Source organism: Orbicella faveolata, unplaced genomic scaffold (genome assembly GCF_042242905.1).
Source record: "Orbicella faveolata isolate gen_17 unplaced genomic scaffold, um_ofav_v1 contig_3, whole genome shotgun sequence".
NCBI lineage: Eukaryota > Metazoa > Cnidaria > Anthozoa > Scleractinia > Merulinidae > Orbicella > Orbicella faveolata.
Window position 1 is genome coordinate 23,655,852 of NW_028301558.1, and position 27,395 is coordinate 23,683,246.

General features: G+C 37.6%; 1 protein-coding gene across 3 annotated transcripts; it reads right to left on the minus strand.

The window, feature by feature from the left end:
- Positions 1 to 1,007: 1,007 nt before the first annotated feature.
- Positions 1,008 to 27,395, minus strand: LOC110047431 (T-cell immunomodulatory protein-like). Of its 3 annotated transcripts, none has more exons than XM_089297522.1 (20): positions 27,135 to 27,395; positions 21,133 to 21,211; positions 20,464 to 20,597; positions 19,149 to 19,200; positions 17,791 to 17,868; positions 17,428 to 17,540; positions 16,399 to 16,448; positions 15,943 to 16,042; positions 14,745 to 14,839; positions 13,495 to 13,597; positions 13,298 to 13,358; positions 12,430 to 12,532; positions 11,643 to 11,699; positions 9,699 to 9,813; positions 8,399 to 8,442; positions 7,421 to 7,499; positions 5,992 to 6,113; positions 4,670 to 4,752; positions 4,106 to 4,223; positions 1,008 to 3,697 (listed from the first exon to the last, which is right to left on the minus strand). In XM_089297522.1, the coding sequence occupies exons 1-20, from the start codon at positions 27,304 to 27,306 to the stop codon at positions 3,638 to 3,640; spliced, it is 1,818 nt and encodes a 605-aa protein (XP_089153648.1). In that variant the 5' UTR covers positions 27,307 to 27,395; the 3' UTR covers positions 1,008 to 3,637. The 3 variants fall into 3 exon arrangements, with proteins under 3 accessions (XP_089153648.1, XP_089153647.1, XP_089153649.1); XM_089297521.1 differs by having other exon boundaries at positions 20,464 to 20,600; XM_089297523.1 differs by lacking the exons at positions 20,464 to 20,597; positions 21,133 to 21,211.

Sequence of the window (27,395 nt, forward strand, 5' to 3'; positions counted from 1 at the left end):
TATAGAGTAAAGAGTATAGGGTATAGGGTATAGGATATAGGTTGCGAGACAATTCATAGATTAGCACAATCTTGTCCTGTAGAACCTCCCTTGGGTGTGACGAGGCGTAAAGTATAATGTATGTAATCCGGAAATGCCTTGGAGGCTTGTGAAAATAAACCAAAGTGGCGGCCCCATCGAACCGAAAGAAACCCAGGTTTTACGTCTTGAGCCATAAAGTGGGGGGCGGAGGCGGGGACGGGCACGGGGACGGGGACGGGGCCGGGAGCAGGGGCTGGGTGTTAACCGTGTTCGACTCAACATCCCCCCGGCATACCCCAGCACACGGCACTGCCTGCACTTGCCTATCAGGTCATAGCTCTACTATGATCAGGTATATTTATTTAGTATATTGTATTTACTATGTTGCATTAAGTATGTATAGATGGCGTGTCTGTAGAGTCTAGTCGAGCCATTGTTCATATTTTAGCGAGTAGTCGAGGCAAATGCTACCCGTGGTTAGACCAAATGTACCTGATTTGCCTCATGAATACGTTTAGGTATTTAATAAATCGGACTACAGACCCAGCCAGAAGGTCGGTGACTTGATCACAGTTTAAAATCCATCAAATATTTTCGCTCGCGCGCAACTTGTCTAAACGCGTCAACTTGAAGTGACGGATTTTTTTCCCAGCTAAATCTGGGGAACATCCGAGTGATATTCTCCAATTTTCAAACCGCGCGTGCTGCGAAAAATATTTGAAGGATAATAAAACACAATAGCCTCCATTTGACGCAAATGGTAGCTTACGTATTTGTCTTTGGACATTATCCGTTCCTCAAAGTTCACAGTTTTCCTCGAGCAACGCTCTCGTAAAACTGTTCACTTCTCGGAACAGATAATGTCCCCGGACAAAAAATATCCGAGCATGTTTTCGCGCCAAATGAAGGATACTGTCTATATATCGGGACAGTAGAGAATGCTTCTGATTGGCTAATTCCGCATATGGGTACGATAATGTAATGTATTGTTATATTTAAGCCTGCACAATTTGTTATACTTTTATTTCTTGTTGGCTAGTTTATTTAACTTGTTTAGCTTGCACTACATCGAATAACTTGTGAATGCTATCTGCAGAGGCAAGCGTATTCATATTTTTCATGTACGTATTAGCTATTGTGAATAGAGGTGTTTGTATGGTGCACCTTTGAACTTCTTGGCATAAAAGTTGGTTAGCTGCGCTAATGATTATCATGGTTTCTTTGTCGAATTGTTCATTTCTTCCTTGAAAACATTAATCAGCTCGTTGAGTGTAAACAGCGTTCGCCATATTTGACTAAATATTGTGCATGGTTTTCTACTTTGTTGTACGGCCCTATAAGCAGTGACGTGACTAGTTATGTAATGCCACAAGCCTCTTACGTATTTCAACTGTCTACTAAGCGCGCTCACCAACAGTTTATTCATATATATATATTTTTTCTACAAAAGATTTTATCTAAACCAAGCTCCAAATGACGGTATAAAATTATCACTGACTGATTCAACTGTAGGTAGGGCCACCTGGGCGAGAAAGCATTTGAGCAATAGTTCTAGGCTAATGCGGGGAGTCTTTTCAAAAACAAATGACATAAGTCGCTTGTGAATGATATTCCACCGCACGAACCTCCATTGGAAGCTAGTTCCAGTGCTATACCGAGAACACGACTATGGCCTATTCAGTCGAGCAGCTGTTGTAACTTCTGTAGTCTGGACAGAGTATGTATAGGAAAAAATAACATTTACAAGAGCGGCTTTATTGTAAGTAAAGCACAACGTTGGTTCTTATACTATGAATATCGCCATCACTGTGAAGATTCTCCCCAAAACAAGTGAGTAAACGCGTGATAAACGTAACGCTCTACACATGCACATGGTTTTTTTCTCGATTACACACCGGGGGCAAGTCAAACCTGTATTAAGCGGACCCATATTAAGCGAACACCCTCTAATAAGCGGACACAGTGCAAGTCCCATTTTTCTTTTCCCACATTCACTGTAAAAAATACCTGTATTCAACAGACACTTCTATTAAGCGGACGCGGACACCTTGAACTTGACTTTTATGGTCATTTCTATTGTTAGAAACCTGTATCAAACGGACACTGCAAAAAGAATGCATGATTTTACTGTCCACGTTTTTGTAGATCCGTCAGTTAACTTTGCCAACAAACTGAGCTGTCACAGAAATGCAAGATTTTGTTCTTCGGTTTTGGTTTTACAGAACATTTGCTCTGGCTTGATTTAGTAAACCTTCACATGATTCGATCAATATAGATACTGTTATTGTATACTTAAATCGCTTTACGAAAGTGAAGTATGATCATCGCAGTAAATTTTCCAATTTAAGCAACTGGAAAGAAGAAGCCTGAAAAAAAAAAAAAAAAAATCAGGGCTTCAACGGGATTCAAACCCGTGACCTCCGCGATACCGGTGCGATGCTCTACCAACTGAGCTATGAAGCCACACATTGGGAGCGAGGTCAATTAATTGAGTTCATATCTTCCCGTGAGTGAAATGATGTGAAGTATATATGAAATAATTCATATTTGAACTGCGGTAGTAGATGAAAGTGAAGTATGACCATCGCAGTAAATTTTCCAATTTAAGCAACTGGAAAGAAGAAGCCTGAAAAAAATCAGGGCTTCAATGGGATTCGAACCCGTGACCTCGCTCCCAATGTGTGGCTTCATAGCTCAGTTGGTAGACCATCGCACCGGTATCGCGGAGGTCACGGGTTCGAATCCCGTTGAAGCCCTGATTTTTTTTTTTTTTTCAGGCTTCTTCTTTCCAGTTGCTTAAATTGGAAAATTTACTGCGATGATCATACTTCACTTTCATCTACTACCGCAGTTCAAATATGAATTATTTCATATATACTTTAAATCGCTTTACCTCATATACTTGTCATTGTTTATGGAAATACGGTATTTCAGAGTTCTCAACGGTTCACGAGAATGCTATTTGACCCTTTCAAGGCCTTTTAATACTGACGAATGTTAATATGACCCTTTTAAGACGAATTCTAAGGGAACCTGTCTTCAACGGACACCCTGTATTAAGCGGACACTAGCACGGGTCATAAGGGTGTCCGCCTAATACAGGTTTGATTGTACCACATATTGGAGATTTTCAAAACCGCCCACGGCGCTAGGATGCTTACTAGGCGCTTTATTTGAACTAATTATTACCTATCAATATGTGTGGTTCACGTGCAATTGCGGTACAGAAGTTCCATACAAAATATTTTACTCACTCTACGACAATTAAGAGAGACTGCGAACTGGTTGATCTGAACATACAGCGAAGAACGATGCTGTATTGTAATTTACACTCCACTAAATGTAAGTGAGAGCCACAGGTTTCTCAGTCCAGGACTGTAAAGTGTTTCCCTCTTTAAATAAAGTTATTATTATTAGTTATTATTATTAAATACAGCATTCTCCGAGACATGTTTTAAAATTACAACAACTAGGTTCCCTTGTTATATTTCAGTACAAACCATGTTAAAATAAACGGTGGGTCTTGAAGATCAACTGTTGATCTTTTAAGTACTTTACGAAATTACGGCTTCAGGACAAAACTGATCATTGAACACGAGTAATACGAGTAATTACTTCACATGGCATCAAAATGAAACTTGTGAGCATCTTGACGTTTCTCTTTTTGGTCTTCTCTCTGAAACAAAATGTTAAAAGCGTCTTAAGCTGGCTTACAGTTCTCGGACAGTGAGAGAAATTAAACTGGTGTAATCGATATCTATAAAAGGCGTTCGTATTCCAACTTGTGCAAAACCACAATTTATTACTTGGCAGTGCTTGGAAAAGAGTTAAATTACTTAATCATTTGACAGGCCGTCACATCGCCACACTGCCTACTCGTGCCTGTTACGATTGAAATGATTTATGGATTCACATTATTAGACGAAAGTGGTTTCCTTTGCTTTTTCCTCATCCTCACCTCCCACCTCCCACCCCTCTAGTTCTCAGTTTCACGCTACTGATCATTCATCTTAGGGTTAGGGACACATCCGTGTTGAGAATCACCTATACTACACTAACGCACCCCAACATAGCATCTACTCACCTTTTCTTTGAGATGCAACAACAAGATGATCAGACCGATGAAGACACATATGCCCAAAAGACTGGCACCTGTCAATAACACCAGCTTGCTGGGCGTTACCAACAGCTTAGCTTTCCAACTGAAACATACATGGATCATATATAAGATAATAGAATGTTTTTCTACGGCGTTGGAGCACCGTAGGATGAAAGAAAGATGGCGAGTGGCGAGTGTTGGAGAGCTACCTCAACAACGTTTAATGACATCAGCTTTGGATACTCCTTCCTGAGCGCCACACTTTTCTTTCAATGCTAGTTCTGATGAAATTTAGTGGTTCGTGAACATGAGTTCTTGGAAGTGAGTAACTCTCATCAACGTAACATTCTAAATATCCATTCATCTGGACACGGTTGTTCGCGTAATTTTCTATTTTAGTTTTGAAACTTCTTAGTGAGGTTGAGCTATAAACCCAGATGATTGTTTAAAAAAACTGTCCCCGTTCTGTGCATACGTGGGATGATATCTTGTCATCTGTTACTTGGTATCTTTAATAAACTTTCATAAGTTTCAGAATATGCTTGTTACCTTGAAGGATTATCCGGTGGATAAGGAATCACAATTACTTGGGAATTCGGTATAACAGAAGTCCACACGTGTTTTCTCTCCGGCTGCACAAATTAAACACAAAGAACGGTCGTAAGCCTACATGTAAATATGAATATGAACAATTCATGGAACATTCATATGCTCTACACATGTACAGGCATGATTAGTGCTGATTTTGATAAAATCGATCAATATATAGATTTAGGCCAGCCTAAAAGCGTAGCTCCTGGGCCGGATTGTTCAAAGCCCGATTAAGCTAACCCAGAAAAAGGTAGAATTTTGATTTGAGTTTTGTAACTTTGCGGTGAGGTTTTCTGTATGTTGTTTGGCCTTCTGTTTTGAGTTTTAATAATCACCCTATACACAAAACAAAACAGCAAAAAACATTTGTATAGAAGAAAGTTATAATTTGGTTAACTTTTAATCCTGGGTCAGTGTTAACCGGCTTCCGAACAATCCTGCCCTGTTTCCAACAAGTTAACCTAATATGAGCCCGCGATCCAATCGATAACCAGCACTTATTCAGCGGAAATTCTAGATATTCCAGTTAACCGTCAACAAGGGATAATTAAATTTAGTATCACCCAACTAGTGGACTAATGCAAATCCTGCATTTTAATTGGATACGCTACTAGAGGACTATTAGTAATAGTCTTCGAGTAGCGAAATTGGCGCAATCGAGCGTGACGCTCTCTTTCGTTTTATTCCCAAATAAATATTCTTCAACTTGCATTTGCTAACTTTATTATTGCCTTTTCTGTCCGACTAGTTGAGTGATACTAAAACAATTAGACCCTTCGCAATAGCCCATTCGGCTTCGCCTCATGGGCTATTGACCCGTAGCCCTTGCGGGCTGCGAGTCTAATTGTTAAATCTCCCTGTTAAATTATTAGCACAATGGTGTTAACTTGTGAGAATCGTTACAAGCTCGTTGCATGCAAATTATAAAGAAAATCTAATAACTACAAATAAATAAAACCGATTTTGAAGGCCTGTTTATATTTATTCATGTTGCCATGGCAACGACACATACGTCAGCTTAACCATCAAAACACCAAAGTTTTTTTTATTAACTTGCTTGCTGCCATTTTTGACGACCGAGGGATCAAGGGTTTTAGCGAAAAAGGTGAATGAAACACAGGTATCAAAAACTGTGTTCAGCCACCTTAATGCAGTGACCCTGCGGCTAAATAACTATTTTGCCTACAAAAGGCACACAAACGAGGCGAAAATTTTCTCCAATCGCCCCGCCTTTTATTTCAATTGCGAGAGGGGAAACCTAAAGTGATGTCTATCCTTACCGAGTCTGTCGATCTTGGAATTCCAACGGCTAACTCGTCGACAAAATTGGGCGTTCTTCCCAAGCCAAACACAGTGTAGGGACACTGAAGGGCGAAGTAAGCCGACTGGGACAGTTGTGCAGCTGTAGAACACAATCATAGATTAACAACTCCACAAAATGACATTATGCGCCACGTGATGGGCCATTGAAGCTGCTCTATTACAGTAAAACGTAATTAACAATTAGATTATAGGCTTGAGATTTTTATGAAGTAATAGTTGATGAGGCCGAAGGTTGAATCAACTGTTGCCTCATAGAAAGCGAGAGCGAATATGAGAGAGCGAGTATGTAATAATCTAATTGCTTTAGTAGCATTCTAACTGAAATTAACTTCAAGTAACGGTTTCCAATTATTTCTCGACGTGGTATTCATCTTCGCGCCCAAGAAAGATCGCTTGGATGAAATTGTTATTTGAAATTGCAGTTAAGGACGTCCGCGCCCATTGTTACCATGCATTCTTTCTGCCCACGAAATTCATGTCGCAACGTCACGCCACGTCATACATCAAGCACGTGCTTAAGATGAAATATAAGCAAGTATAGGTTTTGGCCACCGGGTGAGCTAACTTGGCCTGTAATTTACTCTCTTTTTCTTTCCGCAGATCTATTCCATCCCATTTTATCCATTTTGACAAACAACAGGAAAAATATATCCGTGAGAGGTTACAAATATTCGCTTTTTCTGCTCTCGTACGCGTGTCACAAGGTTTTCTGTATGTAGACGGGCTCGGCTAGTATTTATTCTTTTTCTAGGCCTACATGTATTCTACCTCGAGGAACGACATCAGCACCAAAAGTGTATTTTATATACTTAGTTGTGTTGAATTGAGTACGTTAACCTGATCTAAATCTCACTTATGTAGCTTTTTTATGACCGACAGTTGTAGTAGTAATAATAATAATAACAACAACAACAACAACAACAACATTTCTAAAGCGCCCTTTCCCAAGCTAACATTGTCTTAAAACAATGAAAACCTCTAAAAATGGATGGTCTTCAACGCGCCTTGTCTCGAAAACGAGCACGGTGACCCCCCTCTCCCCACCCCCCATTAATTTTTTTTGTTACCTTCCTTCATGTCAAGTTTTTAAAAATCTGTCCGTGGAAACATTTTGGGCGCGAAAGTCCTGACGTTATGTAAGGTCAACAAGCCGTGAATGGCCTTCTTTTAGTCTTCGTAAAAATTTAACTATCATTTGCATCAAATTGTTCCTCTAAAACTTTGGAAAAACCACAAAAAGGTCGCCATTTCGTAGACGACCTCCTGCACACTAATGGATAGTGTACGATCACTCAACCAATCAGATTGCAGCATTTGCATTAATGTTTAAGTAGAATACTAATAATCACCCTTATTATAGGGCAGTAGTGGCGCCTATCAACTTACCGCTTCCATACTTTAACTTCCCGTCTGTGCTTGTGGTAGTGTACTTAATGTATGATCCCAGCTGATTTACACCATAGGGCTGAAAAAAGGAGACCAATTGTTACACATTGCACCAGTCTGCCTCGTCAGCTAGTGGCATCATTGCAGCAATGGGTTTGAAGAGAGTAATACCACTCCGCATTCATGCCGCCGGATTACAAACCTCCATAATTGTTCTTTTCTATTTTGAAAGGTGTTCAAAACCGTTTATTGAGAACATGCTCTATTCAAAAGTCCTTTGAACTTCAAATAAGTGTCATGTTTTATTTCCAGCATAACCACGCCTCATGCTACCAGCTGCTGAATATTATATAGTGTTAAGATTCAAAACTACTCGACCGATCTAAATGGATGATTCTTATGTTCACCTCTGGAATTAAGCTTATTTTTCATTGCTAGAGCCTGTAAGATCCTAATAAATATGAAGATACCATTTGGCGAGATTTTCATTTTCGGGGCGACTTACGCGTGTACCAACTCAGTAATTTCTTACTGAAACACGTCCATGAAAGAAAGAATTAATCCTAGATGCAATCTTTCACACAAGCAGGTCAGTACGTCTGCCCTGATCTTTTTTGCTAGGACCAAATACGATGCCAAGCGGTGCAGAGGTGTTATACGAATATAGTATGGTATAAGATTACAACTGAGCAAATCGAAGTAAACACAACAGAAATAAGAACATCTTAGCTGCATTTATTTAACCTAACTTTCGTCAGTCCATGCAACAAGTGGCATGTATTCATTCGAGTGTCAGAGATAATCAATCGGACAACAAGCATGAAGTTTGTCTCTATAAGCATGGGACAAGTTGCTTAGCATTGATCATTTCTGACCACAAAGGTTTCTTGTGTCTCCACTGTAATGCATCGCGTCCCCATGACTTGTTTACAACAAGGTTAATAATGTATGCCTCAAAAGTTATTTTACAGTACCTACCAGGTTTTCGTTAACGCAAGACGTTAGACTCCTACCTCCTAAAACTGATTTGGAGAAAACGTTTTGTGAGCACTACATTTGTAGCCCATATGTTTGCTTATTACAACATGACACTGATCACTCTGGAGGCTCAACTACTAGTACACAACTGGATTTATTTGTAATATTTAATGGCCACCCGACTAGTTAAGAAGCTCTACATAGTTATATCAGGTACCTAGCCACCAACCTTTCTGCCAGATAAAGTCTACTATAATGCAAAGTGTACAATTTTTTTTGTTTTTGTTTTTTACATTTTCTGTTCGTTATTCTATCGGTATGTTTGTTCCACATTTCTCAACTTGCTTACTTTCAATTCACCTTTCACAGTGACTCAGATTACAAGAGTCTTGTAAGAATCAAACATAAATCTGCTGTCTAAAAAGATCGCAGTCATCATCAGAAAATTCTTACAAGGATACATAAATGCCTTAGATCCTTTTGGCAACTTGTATGGTAATAAACATGAAAAAATCGGAAACATTGAGGTAGGCAGTCATGAAGTGTTATATATCATCCGCGCTAGATTGAACTGCCATTTTGAACGCTGTAAATAGTCTGGAAAGATCAACATTAATTGATGGTAGGTGGTATGGTTCCTGAACGAGTCAAGGCAAACTAATGCTATTACTGAGCTACTACTGAGCTACTACTGAGCTACTACTGAGCTACTACTGAGCTGCTACTGAACTACTACTGAGCTACTACTGAGCTGCTACTGAGCTGCTACTGAACTACTACTGAGCTGCTACTGAGCTGCTACTGAGCTGCTACTGAGCTACTACTGAACTACTACTGAGCTGCTACTGAGCTGCTACTGAGCTACTACTGAGCTACTACTGAGCTACTACTGAGCTGCTACTGAACTACTACTGAGCTGCTACTGAGCTGCTACTGAGCTACTACTGAACTACTACTGAGCTGCTACTGAGCTGCTACTGAACTACTACTGAGCTGCTACTGAGCTGCTACTGAGCTGCTACTGAGCTGCTACTGAGCTGCTACTGAGCTACTACTGAACTACTACTGAGCTGCTACTGAGCTGCTACTGAGCTACTACTGAACTACTACTGAGCTGCTACTGAGCTGCTACTGAGCTACTACTGAGCTACTACTGAGCTACTACTGAGCTGCTACTGAGCTACTACAATTACAGTGAATATAAGTACTAATTGAAGATATCACTACCACAGAGCTCCAGAAATAGGGTCAGGAAATGACTTCCAGGTTCAGTTATGGGATCTTATTCTAATGATCTTACCTACAACTTTCAGAAAACAGGCATCGGTATAGATATTATTGCGGATGGCATGAAGATGGTACTGCACTGACTCATCCTTCACAGACTCAGTAACACCCATAATCCCAATTTTTCCCTATACAGAACGAAAATGTGTTTAGCATTCCTTGGTGATTCTCTATTCATGGGTCTTAAAGCATGGTCGCATCCCAAGCGTGCCATGTATGCCAGAGATATGTATGGTTGCATCATTGACCTCATACGCATGGTCCCATTATTAAGAGTTAATGCATTGGGCATATGCATGGTGGAAGCGTTTGGCAAGTAGGTCCTTCTGCGGATGCATGAACGCATCCTTGGCACCCATTCATATGCATGGTGCTATCATTGACATCATATGCATGGTTGCATCACTGGCGGATTATGCATTGGTCCCATACATGGTCCCATCATTGGCACTCCATTTATAGGCCACTATGCTAATGCATGACCCCAAGCCTGGCATGCCATTCATATGCATGGTCGCATGCGCAATAATGCTTCACTCTCACGATGTCACTCTTCCCACTAGTGAGGTGCGCCAAGTAAATAGTATCCCAAACTTCCATAAGCTATTTAACAAATAGATTCCATGTTCCATATATGATCTTTCATATATTCATTTGTATTCTTCACCATCTACGGGCATATTACGAACTCACAACGTGACCAGCTCCCTTTTTAAATGCAGTTTTTATTAGTTCCGTTTGTAGTTTTAGTTTTCATTATCATTTTAATGTTACAGAGTTGGCGTGATGTCCTCTGGATGTTGCCGACGAAATAATATTTAGATTTAGATTTAATCGGCTTCATAGCTTAGGTGGTAAAGCACTACACCGTTATCGCAGAGATCATGGGGTCGAATGCCATTCAAGCCTGAATTTTTTTCAGGCTTTAATTTCATGTTGCCGTGCGTCTGCTCAATTACAGATCACAGATGACGTCAAAATGTGATAAGAGTAAAAACGTGGCACACCCAGAAAAGATGAAGCAACGCGAATGGCCGATCACAGAAGCCTTTCGGAATAGCGTTCAACAATTTTTCGTCTTTATCAACTCATTGTTGACTACTTGGTAGATATTACATTTACTCCTGTAAGTACAATAATGTTTGAACATTCTCAATGGAATAAGTTAATCAGGTTAGATGCAATTTAAAAATAGAAAAACACGTTTCGATTATTACGGGAACACAAAACGCATTCCAACAGAGGTGGCACAAAATACTCCAGTCATTTTATTCCCTGATCTCTCCTTTGAACTTTTGTTTAAACAAGCAATTTAATGGAATGATATTTAGGTTCTCCTTTTCATTTGAACAGTTTTAATTAAGTATTTCACGGCCCAATATATTATTTTCGCTTCCCTTCCCTTCTCTTTCGTTTTTGTTGCATATTTACTTTTGTCAGTTGTTAGAATAATGTATTAGTAACAGTAGCAGTATTGTATCTGTTAGTTGTATCATTTTTAGTTTTGTCCTTATTAGTGATATTGTCGTTATTTAGAATTAGATCGTGTTAAAAAAGTTGTTATATTGTTAGTATCGTAAGTAATAATGATTGTTATTGTAATTTGTACGTAATGCTTGTGATATAAGGAAGTTTAGTTTTGTGAAATTGAAAATAAAGTGTAGTATTGCAAAAAAAGAAACAAAAAGAGAAACCTGGCACACAAGCCGCTAGGCGACTGTGTCACTGATGCTCTTAGCACATATTGACGTCATCTGTGATCTATTACTGAACAGAGACACGGCAACATGGAATCTCTGTTTTATGTAATAGAGAGACAAAAAATGTTATTGACGTCATCTGCACGTCTGTCCTCCAATAGATAAAGATTATAAGTAAGAGCCAATCAAAATGCGAAAACAATTTGACGTATTATATAAACCATTATATATGTTGTTTAAGTAACACACGTACTTACATTTTCGTACAGATCAAAAAACGTCGCTAATACAGCTCCCTCTAAATTTGGCAACTCCTAAAACAAGGAAAGCAAGGGAAAACTGATACAACTTTTTATTCAACATCTCAGTCATTGATTAAAAACTCAGTTTAATAGATTCGGTGTTTATTCAACGCCTGTTATATTAAATAACGATACGTTTCATCAACTTTGTCAATCTCATTTTCTGTCTTTAATACTTCAAGATCACGGAATTAAATAAATAAATTGACAAAATCAACAAAACAAGAAAAGATAAACTAATTTATAAACTTATTGACGTAGTCAGGAGGAATTTAGTATTTGGAGGAATCCAGAGTGTACTACGCCTTTCTTTGGTTATCAGAAATAGATTTGTCTGCTTGCTTCCTCGAGGTGTGGAGTGATTAGTATTCCTTTGATTTACAGAGAATCAGTCACATTTTTTTAAGAGCAGGGACGGCGCAGTGGTGAGAGTGCTCACCTCCCACCAATGTGACCCGGGTTCAATTCTGGCCTGTTGCCATATGTGGGTTGCGTTTGTTGTTGGTTCTCGCATTACTCCGAAGTATTCTTTGGTACTCTGTTTTCCTCCCTCCACAAAAACCAACACTCCAAATTCCAATTTGCAAGGGTGGAGGAACCGCATGAAAACCAGACATAGTGGACCGCCGCCAATTAAATGGAACCCAGTTTTGTAAGTCAAGATTAAGAAAGTATGGCAAAATCTGGGTGTTGTCAACAATAAATGATTCATTAAAAAACACAGATCACAAGGAACCTTCACCTGCCACTGAACATCAAAGGTGCGCCTATTGAAACAGGGCTCATCCATACTTGGGCATGGAATGTTCTCCAATAAGGCTGCAACTCTCTTGAAATGTTTGTCTCTAACAAAAAATCACAATTTACTCTTAACATGAAAAACAATGTATAACATACCCTTGTGATACTTTTACAGCATGATGAACAAATGAACAACCTGGATGTAGAGACTGATTATGATAAACAATCGTGGACAAAAGTCCTTGGGACACTTAATATGTAATGTAATGAATTATCTGTGTTTTAAAACTAAAGTTTGAAAAAAACGCTGCTATATCCTTTAAAAACGCGTTGCTGTCCCCCCTCCCCACCCAACACAATGTTGAAAATCAGGTTAAATTGCAGGTACTAGTTTTCAACATTGTATGGGGGGTGGGGGGCGAGGTTAGCAGGTGAAGTTACATTCCCGCCTGGCGTGTGGGAAAAAGCGCCAAAAGTGCACATTTGTCCCAACACTTTTGTCCCTGATTGAAGGTGTACGTGAACATGTAGACCACAATGAACACACCTTAATTCACTTGTAGAATTACCTGTAATATATTTTGTTATTCGCTGAATTTTATTGGCATTACTTTTGCCCATTAAAGTAGTCAAGCTTCCATCACAATTAAATTACTGATTCAAAATGGATGAAACATAGTTTTCGCTCAATATTCAAGGATGTTTTAAGCGCTGTGCAAACTATGTAATGACATGGTATACTGCACATGAAACCCATATTAAAAATAACGCACACTGAAAAATAAAAAAAATTGCACAGAAATCAAATGCATTTTCGTGTGATTTTTAATTGACAATATAATTAAAATTATTGTTAATGTGAATCTCACCCTGGATCCCTGACATTCAACACTACAATCGCATCACTGAAAGTGTCCATGTTGTAGTCACCTGTTCAATAAGAAAGAAATATCTTTTTTTTTTTCAATTACGAATACGATACGTTTGACGTATTTTCTTTGTAAAGCATTGTCTTCCAGCTCTGCAGGGCGGGGGCGTTGGTGTTCAGTCAAGTTCAGTAACAAACCTGTTCTGATGGTCATTAGTGGAAACAAGGATGAAGTCTGATTTGATGGTGAGATAAACTGCCACGTGGTAGGCTTCTTATCATTGGATAACATCTTAGTCCACTGGAATAAATAGTTAAAGGTTGATGAATAATATTGCTATTTACAAATAAATTACGTATATGCCTGTAGAGAGGGAAAAGTTCAAGGACAAAATAAATGTTCCTTCTGAACACTCACACTGCAGACTGAGATACAGTAAAAACCCGCATGTAAGAACCTATAGTTTTTGAAGTCTGGCAAAAGAGGTTCTTGTATTTTGGGGTAGGTATTGGCAATTTAGGTTAGGTACGTTCTTAGGGTTAGGGTTAGGGTGAAAGAGATATATGTATACTAGTTGTTGATCACTAGAAAAATAAATAAACATGGGTTTGGTCCCTTAATATACAGTATTTATTCACAACTGTATTATATTACTATTATGATAAGCCTAACACAACTGGTTTCAGAATGTATATGTAGTGTTGTCTCTATAACAAGAGCTCATAATTCAACTATTTAATATAGTTAAATGAAATTTAACATAGTTAACGACTAGGAGCTAGTCTGGTCAGTAGCATTTTTATAGGCGTTTGTCAGTGTCTTGGCCGTCTGTGAGCGTTTGGTTAGCGTTTGGTGCGTTTTGTAGTGTTTGATATAGTTCAATGAAATTTTACATAGTTTATGACCAGGAACCAGTCTGGTCAGTAGCGTTTTTGTAGGCGTTTGTCAGTGCCTTGGCCATCTGTTAGCGTTTGTTTAGCGTTTGGTGCGTTTCTGTAGCGTTTGCAACAGTCATATGGTCGTGAGAGCCCTGGGGCTGACATTGTCCAGCGGTATATTTGGTTAGTACATGTGTTGTCGTGTGACGGGTGCCCGTAGGGAGCTTGGCGCGGGCAGCTCGTGGCTTGGTTGCGGGTTGGGCAGGCCAGTCGGGTGTTCTAGCGCCTTGGGGATGTGACTGCGGTTGCAGCCCCCGGGCTTCGTAGGCACCTTCCCTCCACTAGCGACTTGGGCGTTAATCCAGATATAAGAACCTGCTTGACCTTGCTTGGCTAAGCAGGTTCCCTGGTTCTTACATTTTTGGGTATTAAAATTTCGCAGCAGTACATGTACACTGAGTAGAACTGTTAAAAAGCTTTGTGCACTCGCACTCAAATTGCTTAAAAAATTGCTTAAACCGCCAAGCTACAAAGGCTATGTAGTATATATTAATTAAATGAAGATGTACCTGACCACTAGAGTACATGTACACATAAATGTGACTTTCTTCACAGTAGTCAGTGGTACACACTGGTAACAGGAGGTCAATATTTCCATCTCCATCTGAAAAACATACGCTACAATTAGGTGACTTTCATTGGGGTGTCATGAAAGCTAAGACCCTCTAAAACTATGACCTACTGTAACACCCAAGACCTCATCTCAGTTTTCATCCTATGAAAACTAAGATCCCCAACGTAAACCGACGAAAACCATCAAATTATGGGCTATGTGACATTTTAATACCATGTAAAGGTTTGCTCATGTGGGGACTAACAGTTGCTTGACAAAACAAAATACTAAGGAATACTAATTAATGTTTTCCAGCTGCTTCAAAGAATGCTTGAGTGAAACAATCGGCAAAGTGTTATTGCTGAGAAATTTTCAAGGTCTTCGTGACACCAATTTTAATTGACACGTAGAACGTCTCTTTGCTAGATCAAACTCAGTCACAATTGATGAAAGAAAATGAAGATCAAAGTTGTATTGTAACTGGATAGGAATACAACATAATTAATGTTTAAGAAAAATTACCACCAATGGGAAGTCTCCATCCCTGGACTTCATGTTCACAAAAAGTTAAAAATTTAACCTCTAAGGGCCGATTTACATGGTACGACTTAGTCGCATGCGACAGCCTTACGACAGGCCTGTGACATGACTTAAGACCATTTACACGTACACGACATTTTCACTTACAAAATTAAATATGCAAAAGTTTGCACCTGGGTTTTCAGAGCGAAAGTTCTAACAAACAGTAAAAAAATATTTTAGCTGTTCTGCGCTTTGAAAAAACTTTCTAAAGTCAAAAGAGATGTTTTTCGCTTTAAGCCATTTAGTATTTTTCGAGAAACGTCTTCATGTGAATCAGTCAACAAAAAGTTTGTCCGCCATTTTGACGCAAGAAAGCTTCACCTCGTCTCCTACTCAGTAGAAATTTGCCACAAAATAAATTTTCTATCGATATTGGCTACGATTGTCGCAGTGTTTCAAAACATGTTTTAAAGTCTTACGACATTTTTTTTTATGTACACAACAGTCGTAAGCAAGTTGTAGGTTTGATTTACATGCAACAATTTATGTCGTAGGCCTGCCGTAAGCTTGTCGCATGCGACAAAGTCGTACCGTGTAAATTGGCCATAAGGCACACACTCAGTGATACTTGCCAATGTCAGCAAATGTTGACTGGCCAACATGTTTTATTTTCTTTGTTATTTTTGGAGGCCTGATCATTTCTGATTCAGATGGCTGCACAAGAATGCCTTCCTACAAACAAATTAGTAACTCTGTTATAACTAGTAATTAGAGCTGCACTATATTCAATATATCACAGAAGCAACAACATAACCAAGGGGATAATCTCTTTCAAGCAGTTAAATAGATCACAGGAATATCTATCAGATGTATCATTCTTTGGATATTTCCCTTGATTCTTCGAAATTCTTCAAGGACAACCTTTGGGCAATACTTCTCTGTATAAAGGGTCTTTAAAAAATTCAAAAGTGACAAGAGATGTTTGAATGACCTTCCTTCAATTCTTAATACAATAAGAAATTGTTCAACATGATTGAAGAACTCTCAACATTTTTATTATTAGTGAACAGATCTCAGTGTACACTTACTTTATTTATCCAGACTTCACCGTTATTGTCCTCATTGGTAACATATAGATCTGAAACATGCCAAATCGATTTTAATTTTTTTTTTTCTGTAGATCTATCTAATTAAATGGGTAATCCACCAATATTAATTATTAGAACACCTAGCAGAGATGCATGATCTCATTAACCAATATAGGGTTTTTTTAGGTAGTAAGCTCACAACATTTTAACAACCAGGGGTTGGGGGGCCGCTGTAATTGGCTAAGCTGTAGCGGCTCCCTTGGCCATTTTGTTTTGTTTTGCTGTCTGTTTTTTTTTTTTTTTTTGCTTCCTCTTCTTTTTCTTTTTCTTTATGTGTAATAGTAGGCCGAAGCTTAATAAATAAATAAATAAATAAATAAATAAATAACCATTCTAAATGCAACTTGCACCCGGGGGTTCTCAGCTGAAAGATACATTTGTAATGAGAAGTGATTCTTTAAATTTATACATGTGCATGCAGTATCCTGGATGGCATAATTTTGTCTCATGTATGAAATCCAAAGAACCTGCACTCAAGTGTGGACAAGGAAACAAAAAAGATACACATATGTGTATACAAATCTGCACATAGGCCGAGTCACCTTGCCAGTTTCTTTGGCGTAAGAAGTGTGCTGCTAGGAGAACCCCTAAATAAGCTAGTCACGTTTGTCTGGTTACCCTGGCTAACAATCCAGGAGAAAGCAATTTATATTAAATTAATCAATCAATCTTTACTTATAGAGGGTAAACACCTAATAGTTACACAACTAATAAACTTGTGGTCCTCTTAAATATACAATAATCAAAAATCTAACCTAAAAATCTAATAATTTAATAATTACAATAATATTTTATAATAATTGTACATAGACAATAAAATATATCTGTCTGCTCTGCAAAAAGATAATGTCAGTGTAAGAATCAGCAATAACATAACACCTGTACACAGCAAATTGCATCATACTGGTACTGTATACACAATAACAAACAATAAAGCAGAAAATTTAGGAGACATTGAGTGCACTGTACCTGCAGTGAAATCTCCACTAAGATCTAAGAATGCATTTGAGTGTGGTACTTTTACAGGAGCTAACTTGCTGCTGGAATTGGTCTGTGCCTGTACATCAAAGCTTCTGTTTGATCTGTACAATTATATGCACAAAAAAATTAAACATTTTCAAATTTTTCAAAAGAGAAACCAACTGATCGCAGGGAAGCAAACTGTAGCAAGAGTTAATCTAAAACTATCTGGAAGTTTACACGCAGGTTATAAAAAAATGCTTTTTGGCAAACAAACTTACAGCAAAATATTTCCCTGCTATTTAGTGATGACAATAATTATTTTAATGTGTTTAAAAGTGTTACTTTCTAGTCATGATACATTCTTAGTACCCTTTTGAAATCCAGTATGACCGGAGTGAGGAACTTTCATCTGTACCAAAAAGGTCAGGTAAAAGGTCACCATTGGCACTAAAAGAACAAACAAACAAACAAACAAACAAACAAACAAAACATAGAAAAACTACAATGTAGATAATACTTTTCCATCGTATGTGACATCATCAGCATTTGATAAATAGATTACTATTATTAGGTATTGTAAGATGGATAATTAATTTCATCCAAATTGCATGAGAATATTGCAAAGCTGCAGAGACACTGACAGTCTGATGGATCCCAAAACCTTTAGAAAATGGAAGTTGGGATATTTCACTGCAGTGGGTTGCGACTGACAGAGCAGGCCAGTAATACTGTTTCATTACCTTGAGGCAACAAATTGGATTGGATTTACAGTATTTCTTTATGGTATTTCTTTCTTGGTGGTTCGCTGGTTTTCTTGTGAGTGACTCAGCTGAATGTAGGGTACAATGATAAATAAATATTTTTTCTCCTATGGACATAAGGAGTGTATTCATAAACAGCCTTTATACATAAGAAGCTCATCATATTTTGCTGCCCTCCTTCAAACTCAGCATTATTGTTATTATTATTATTATTATTATTATTATTATTATTATCATTATTAAATTATTATTATCACTATTGTTATTATGTCAAGAATGCGGATTTTGTCGTCAAAACTGCAGAGGGAGCGATTAGTTCCTTTCTTTTTTTGGACAAAACTCTGATTTTTAATACTGGTTTTATTCATTTTAGATTTAAGCTTTGTTTTCTTTAACATTGATGGAAGTGAGTTTAATTGGAGCATGTACTTTTATTTAGCTTTTAGGTCGTATTTACTCAAAAATTAATTTCTGCAGTGTAAACTTGTGGAATTGTTAATGAACATGGTGTATCAAATTCCTTTTCTTCAATTGTTGTATCATTATGTTTAATTATTTTATCGGATGAACAGTAGAATTTTGGCAGAGTGACTCTTAGCTCTCAGCTCTCAGGAGTTTAATATTTCGTAGCACATTGTTTTGTTCTGTGAATATTCTACATTGACGTATTTTATTTTAAAAAAATTATTGATTAGTACTATTGTAATTTATTATTATTATATAAAGGTACATGTTATGGGTTTTCTCTAACATTTTGAGGTAGAGGCCATTCACTTGTGTAGCACACTGTTCAAAGTGCTCACGAGCGCTATTGTTCCATACATTGCTCTTGAAGAAGTAGCGCATTGAATGGCTTGTTTGTCTGAGTTACACTGGGGGTTACATTTTTGTGATGTCATTTGTGTGTGAGGCTATTTAGAACACAATACATTCCAAATGATTTCATCTGACTATTGCAGAACTTACTCCAGGACTAAGGGCTGGTCTTTCATTGCCAAGCGTACAGCACCATTGTTATCTACAGGTGTAAGACCAAACATTTAACACAATGACGATGGTAAGATTATCAACAAGACTATTAAACACAAAGGTGTGCAATATAAGGAAGTCTTCCCTGGGAAGACCAAGGCTCATTTGTCAGTCACCATTGATGTGCCCAGGTTAAATTCAAAATGGCAGGTGCTTTGAATACACAAAAGGTAATCTGTAAGTGAATTAAAGTGTCTTTGCTGTCTTTACTTGCCATAAAATGAAAATATCTAACAAAAACTAGTACTGTACCCAGGGTTGTCATTAATTTTTTAGTCACCTGTAGCCTTATTCTCCACACCCATAGCAAATTAATTTTTTGTGGGTGAATTCTCTAAATGACAGGGAATTTCACCCGTAGCATCGAGGGAAAATCAAGCATACTCAGCCGTAACAGGTGTTACGGCTTACGGCCCTTAATGACAGTCCTGGTACCTCACAGATTACTATTTTATTGGACGAATCTTTAATTAAGAAGCTTATTACTGGTTGGGGCTAGATTGTAGAATACTGGGCCACTCATTTACAATTCATTGAATTTGAATGGTTCCTGTTGTTTCTATATGCTCTGTTCTCAGAAGCGTTCAGGGATATGTTTATAAGTGGCCCAGTATTTGCATTTCAAGGAATCATGTTTAGAGCAGGATTATAAACTGATATTGTTCCACTGTTCGCAATGTCTATGTGAATAATTGCTCTATTTGTAATGTCAAATCCGATCCCAGAGGGTATTGTAGAACACTGTCAGAGCGTGAAGCAAGCATTCTTTGGGTGACTTCAAAATTAGGGGGGGGGGGGGGGGGAGGAGCTTATGTCCTTTTATAGTGCACCTTCACGTTTAAAATAATGCTAATTGGTCTATCACAAGAAACTTAAGGTGCTGTGAAATATAGGTCTGGCACAAGTTCAGGCTGAAAACTCCAACTGAAGAATTCATAATAATAATAATAATAATAATAATAATAATAATAATAATGATTAAAATATTTAAACAGGGAGCTCAATTCACTAAAAGGTGCTCTTCAGTGGGGCCCTGCATAAATAAATATTTAAAGTTAAGTTAAAGTTGAAAGTTTAAAAGCTAAATCTCGTATGAACTGACATTGACACATATATCATAGTCCAACTAATGCATGGATCATGGAAAAAGATTAGCACATTGTTAAACCTACAGTACATGCATGCAATTATACAATATTATTTAATAAATAAGAAGTGAGGTATTTCTAGGTGTACAGCTGCTCAAGTGTACCTAATGTTTGTGAATTCCCCCAATACACAAACACTGTGATAGTCTTGTCAGCAGTCTGGGATTGTGTAGAGATCAAAATATCAAGGCACCCATCACCATCAAAATCTGAAGGGCTGACATTCACAATTGTATCACTGCTGCAAAAGACAAAATGGCTACACGTCAGTTTGTGTCTGGCAGGGTAAATTATCTGGGTTAGCAATTAACCAGATTAATTGCCTCAGTCTGCCTTAAAGTGAACCAGTTCACTGCTCGCTCAGGATAGTGTATCCCCTAAAATTTAGACAAGAAATCTGAAACTACAGTATGACTATATGGCTCAAGTGACAAGAGCACATTGGCAGGGGAATGGCTGGGTTTGACCAGAGGCAGATGTGACTCTAGGAACCATCCTAACTACGGAAATTGTTGGCTAGATTTACATTTACTGGATTACGTGTACTACGAATATCAAACATTATTGGCTGAAAAATAAATAAATACATGTATTAAGCAAAATAATAAAAAACTATAAACCATGTTTAATTACCAGGTATTTTTCCAGAACCACCAGGCATATAGTTACATCAGATGAACGTACAACTTACACTTTTAAAAAATAACTTGAAGAGATACCTCTGTTCATGGAAAACACACCTTTTAATGATTAAAAATAAAGTTCATAATTACCTGGGCGGTGAGATTGCTGTTCTTCCTTTTCTGAATTTCAGATCAGAGTCATCCCAGAAGAAAACTTCCAAATGTTTCCCTAAAGGTTAGACAACTACATATATTATGTATGATTTGTGGCTGTACTTAAATGACTGACTTACAAAAAAATAATTAATATATTGCATTTATAAATAATTCTCAATTATCCTGAACAGTCAAACTATCCAACACAGTGAACTAAAATTAGCAGATCATCATGTCACAGCTTAAATTCATCTGGAATAAGTCACAGTTTCTGAGCTGATCGAAATCGGTATATTAAATTCCCTTCTATTTAAATAAATGCATCTCAATTAAAAAACTTTTAATTTCTGCTTCATTCTAATGTCGACCATGAAGAACAGTTAGAGCCCAGCTCCTAGGATCTGGAAACACAAGATGATCAATTGATAACTTGGCACGGTCAGGTTTACGGCAGCTAAAAAAATAAAAGTCTAAAATGTACATTAACTGTCTAAAATACAGAAGTAATAAAAGCTTAAAATGTGAGACTAAAACTAAGGTATAAAACTAGAACTACAATCATGGACAAAAGTCTTGGGACAAATTTGCACTTTTGGCACTTTTGTGTACACGCCAGGCGTGAATACAACTTCACCTGCCTAACCTCGCCCCCCACCCCCCATACAATGTTGAAAATTAGTAGGTGCAATTTCAACTGATTTTCAACATTGTGTTAGGTGGGAAGGGGGGACAGCAACCCGTTTATAAAGGATATAGCAGTGTTTTCTTCATACTTCAGTTCTAAAACACAGATAATCCGTTACATTACATAAGTGTCCCAAGAGCTTTTGTCCATGATTGTCTGATTTTCGCGTCTTGTGGAAATATACACAATCAGAATGTTTTTTAACTCTAAATGCATTTAGAACCCAAGAATGTGAACATCTGAGATGAGAAAGGCATTTCTAAGAACTTTTAGACAGCTTTTCCATATTTTTCAGTGGTTTTGGACCGATCGGGAAGGGTGTTGATCTCAAATAATCTAGAAACTTTTGTATGTGATGGCAGTGTTAACGGCATCGCTTGATTTGGATACGTAACGAATTGTCTACATTATAATGTACAGTTTTGCAGATACTTCAAGTACTTAAACGACAAATTTGGTATGTAATTCAATCTTACTGATCACCTTAACAGGTATTACAGTGCGTTTAAGTATACTGAGGCGCTATGCTCTTTGTAGTGACGTCACGTTTATTGGTCATTGCACGGTACTCAGTGGCGAAGAAAAACAGTGTTTCGTCAATGTTAAGTATCAACTAAGTAGGAAAACCAGCGAAACTACTTTTCAACACGAGATTTATGGTACTGTTTCGGAATTGCTCCACAAAAGTCACGTCACAGCACGCTGGCAGTAAATACAATGGTACTCAATTGATTCAGTATGGAAGAATTGACTCTAAACAATTCTTAACAAATGGAAAGTGAGTACCGTGCTTGCAGAGCTCAAAATTAAGCTTTTACCAGCTATAAAGGTTTAGAAAGATCGATTTAACAAACACATTTCACTTCGACATGTCTTAAATGTGAGCTTTCGGAAATAAGTAGGTAGTATTATTTTAAGGTTTTAAAGTGAGTACTGTTGCTGAGAACTGTTGAGTTATGGAAATAAGAAGTGTCCACAACACTAAAAAAAGTCACACAGTATTGTTTCGTAAATAAATAAAGGAATGACTTCCACTGGCAGGAAACAACTTGCTAATATTTGGTTCAGTACCCTTTGGACGAAATTATAGTTCACAATGCCTGCTTTAATACTGCATGTATCATATTCATGATACAGATGACTTCGACATTTGACATTTCCGCGCAACTTCCCGGGGTGAAAATCTTCCGTTTTCCTTCAAAAAAAAAAGACTTTTACTAGCTGTTCGACAGAAATTCTTCTCGTATGCACAATAATCTATAATGCCTTATGCTCGTTGCTGCCTTGAGCGTTAACCATGCGTGTCCTTTCAAATACCGCACGCGCGAGTATGAGATAGAGCAAATTCCGATTTACGCCACGCATTTGCATTGGAAAAAATTGAAAAGAAAAAAATAAGCTTAAATAAACCAGAAAATAGCTCAAAAATAATCTTTGTATTACGATCTATTCACAGAGTCGAGAGAAAACACATTTAGACTGTGGAAAACCGCTGAAAAGTGACATTTTATTTCTCAACTGAAATTCAGACAATCAAGGACAAAAGTCTTGGGACAAATTTGCACTTTTGGTGCTTTTGCGTACACGCCAGGTGCAAATACAATTTCACCTGCCTAACCTCGCCCCCCACCCCCCATACAATGTTGAAAATTAGTAGGTGCAATTTCAACTGATTTTCAACATTGTGTTAGGTGGGAAGGGGGGACAGCAACCCATTTATAAAGGATATAGCAGCGTTTTCTTCATACTTCAGTTCTAAAACACAGATAATCCGTTACATTCCATAAGTGTCCCAAGGACTTTTGTCCACGATTGTAGGATTAAAAAACTAGTACTAACTAAGGTTAAAAATGGTCTCTTATGCAGTACCGTGCATTGGCATTTTTGTGAGTCAGTCATAACAGACAGTGTGTTTGTCTGTCTGTTCATGTATGCACAAAACAAGTACATAATCTTCTACTGAATGTGGTGAGTGGTAACAGCAGTTAAAACAACAGTTTGAAACAGTTACATTTCTATGGCGGGTTTCTAGTTTTTTCCTCATGTGCATCAGCTACACCAGATCAGTCAAGTTTGCAAGGAACCTTCAGGCTTGCAGATGAAAGAACGACTTCGTGGACAATTTTAAATGCAGTGCATTTTCCAAACATAACAGCTGTGGAGCGATAGCTTTTCCCTGTTCCTATACGCCATAATATCCACGCTTCTCTATCAGTACCGTGCTCGGAAGCAAGTGTTTCTTTTTGTTATAAATGGCGAAAGGATACGGAAAGTGCTTGAAAGGACTCGGTGTTCATTTGAAAGTGCACGCTATAAAAGCCAGGGTATAAAAGTCATGTATGGTAGGATTCCTGTTGATTTCCTCAAATCATTGCTAATTTCTCGGATAGAGTCAAATTTGAGGACAATTCATTCAATGGCGATAGAGGACATTCTGATGTCTACACAAAATCAACATCATGTTCGAAAGAACTGCCTTGGAAATTTCTGTACAGTGGAGGAAAAAGGAAGTCAAAGAAGAGGGACTGCTACCTTGAGTGTAGAGAAACTGAAGGAAATGGAAAAAAAGAAAAAGAATCAAGAAAATAATTTCAAAGTCTGTAATTTTCATATTAATAATGATTTAGTAATACATAGACAAGTAAAAACAAATGATATAATCTCCCGACGTTTCGGTGACCTCATGATGCCATTATCAAGAGTACAAATGAGAATTAAATTAACAAATGCGAGTTCAAGAAATGCATGAACAAATTCGATTGTCTTGTCAACGAGATGCTTTACATCAAACAATTAACACCGAGTTTGAACGTGCAAACGGATTCTATCCATGCTAAAGTATTTGTGTAGCCACCTCCGCTATGTAAATTAGTTATAACTCTTGAACTCGCATTTGTTAATTTAATTCTCATTTGTACCCTTGATAATGGCGCCATGAGGTCACTGAAACGTCAGGAAATTATATCGTTTGTTTTTACTTGTCTGTAATTTTGTTGGTTTATCTCATAATGTCAATCGAGTTCAGCCACTTCATAACCTAAATCAGAATTGATCAGTCACAGTGTGGCCACTCATAAAATATAACCCCTTGTCTCATCATAACCAACCTTTAACAGAGTTAAGTTATCTGGGATGTAACCAGGTTTCTAAAAAATAAACTCAGTTAACTTCCTTAGAGCAGCGGCAGCCAATATAACAGTGTATACATGTAACAATACTAATAAGCTTTTAAAGCACTGATCTAAACAAGTAATTTAGGACAGATTGAATCACAGTGTTTGTGTAGTGTTGGTTTCAGTTCTTTGATAAAAAATGCTTTGAAAATAAGACAGTCAAATTTGTTCTGACACTTTCTAAAAATTTTAAAACTTTGTGCAATGTCATCTGTCTTCCTATCATTTTGCTCTCTTATATGGTTTCTGACTGCCGATCCTTCATGTTCTTCAATTTGTTGGCATACATGTAGGTGGGGAGATTCAACCTACATGTACTGCAGCTAGAATATCAATAAGAGCAATTATTATCACTTCATCAAGCATTGTGGCACATTTTGCAGGCTAAAGTGGTGAATCTGGTGGGCTAAAATGTATTTTAGCTTGCTGACAGTTTGGCAATTATACAATGAATTTCAACACTTACAAATAAGCTAACCTGAACTTTCCTTTTGTGTCTGTTACAATTCTTGAAAACTCACATGCCAAGATTTTGTAATTTCTAGCCAGCTTCGCTTGATGTATTGCATATTTTCATTGAGGGAAAACAAATAAAGGAATTCAACTTGTACATGTAAATGCTCGCATGATTGTTCGGACTGTTTTGTTGTCATTTTTTCAATATTTTTTCAGTTTCTCAATACCCTCCTAAGTGATAATAATATCAATAGAGTTTATGTTCTTGGGCATAAATATGTTTTGGCCATCGAGCCCTTCAAAGACCTCATTTTGGCCCTTGCCTAGCAGCTCGGGTTTAAATGAGTCTAAGTTGGGACCAAAACAACTATTTATGCCCTGTGACAACTGAACATATTAAACTCTTTTGTTTTATTATACCATGCTCTTGAGGCATACACGTAATTTCTTCGGGCATTATAATTTTTATTTTATTTTAGTTTTAAAAATAGCTCAGATATTTGTCCTTGGATATTATCTGTTTCTCGAGGCTCACAGTTTTCCAAGAGCAAACTACTCACTTCTCAGAACAGATAATGTCCGCAGACAAATATCTGTACATATTTTCGCGCCAAATGGAGGTTATCGTTTATATATCCTGTGATGTTCTTGTTCTGCGAGTACGATGGAATCCACTGTAGGAAAAAGGTGGTGGCTGTACATTTTACCACAATGCCCTGTGAGCCTACCACAGCCTATAAGGCACAAAGAAAGCCAACTTTTTTTACAGTATTCATCTTTGTTCCAAGGACATTAAGTAGCCTAGGTTTAAAGATTTTATAAGGTTTCTGTACGTTTTTATGAACGTTGCTATGGTTTTCGTGTGCTAAAAACCGTGGGTAAATGTACCAGTCGCCATCTTTTTTCCTACGTACATAGGATCGGATAAACATAGCTTTAGTAAACAAGATCTAAGTTTTATTCCAACATGGCTAACCGGTATTGGTACCAAATGAATGCGCATGTCTATACTTATATGAAATACCGCTAATCATTACATATCCAGCATGTGCTTGTGGAATAATTGTTAAGTCCCTCGTGAAGAGCTTGTTTCATATTTTAGAAGCACTCTATATACCCTCAGCAAAAAAAAATTGGAAATTCCTTTTGATCAAAAAGTAGCCAAGGGGCTTGAATAGCAAATATATCAGTAACGTTATTAGTATGCTGTTATTTGTATGTCAACCAGAGAACTAGTGGCTGGTGGAGCAAAGAGTTCTCTTGATTAATTTTTTTGCACATCTAAGCCTAAACAACTAAAGCAATTTTTGTAAACTGATAGCTTAAGACTTGTAAATTAAGATAGAAACTAGCTACAGTTACTCGAGTTTCACGCTTAAAGCGATCCTCAAACTGGTGATCGCTTTAAGCGTGAAACTTGAGTAACTGTAGCTTTATTTGTATCTTAATTTGTATTTCGCCCTGTATGTATTTGTATCGAGCACTTCTACAACTGTGTGAAACCACTTCCATTTTTCTTTGTTCAGCTTAAGACGTAAATTTTGTAGGAGCTTAATTTTACGCACAATGTACATCAGTACAGAAACGAATATTACCGATAAACCATTAACACTTGTTCTTTCTTTTTCTTCAAAACTACAAACCTCTCTGTGTTAAACAAAAATATACACCAGTAAGCTTACCGCCATCGGTCACGATGAAAAGATCAGTTTGTTTATCACCATTGAAATCACCAAACGCCGCTAAATATCCATCAACCACTGAAATACCCACGCTCTCAGTTACATCACTGAAGGAGGAAGACACCTGCCTCCAAAAGAAAACTAAAAGACCAAAACAAAGAGGAATTCGCATCTCATCGTTTGTGGATCTTCTTCATAGCGGTTGAAAATAATATCGAATAAAATCAAGATGTCAGTGACTGCTCCCGCAAAAAAGTACCC

Coding starts and splice junctions, on each gene's coding strand:
- LOC110047431 (XM_089297521.1), bottom strand. CDS start 27,306: ATGCGAATTCCTCTTTGTTTTGGTCTTTTAGTTTTCTTTTGGAGGCAG. Junction 14,840..15,942: donor GTCAACATTTGCTGACATTG/GCAAGTATCACT, acceptor TATGTTTTTCAG/ATGGAGATGGAAATATTGAC. Junction 13,359..13,494: donor ACTAATGACCATCAGAACAG/GTTTGTTACTGA, acceptor CTTATTGAACAG/GTGACTACAACATGGACACT.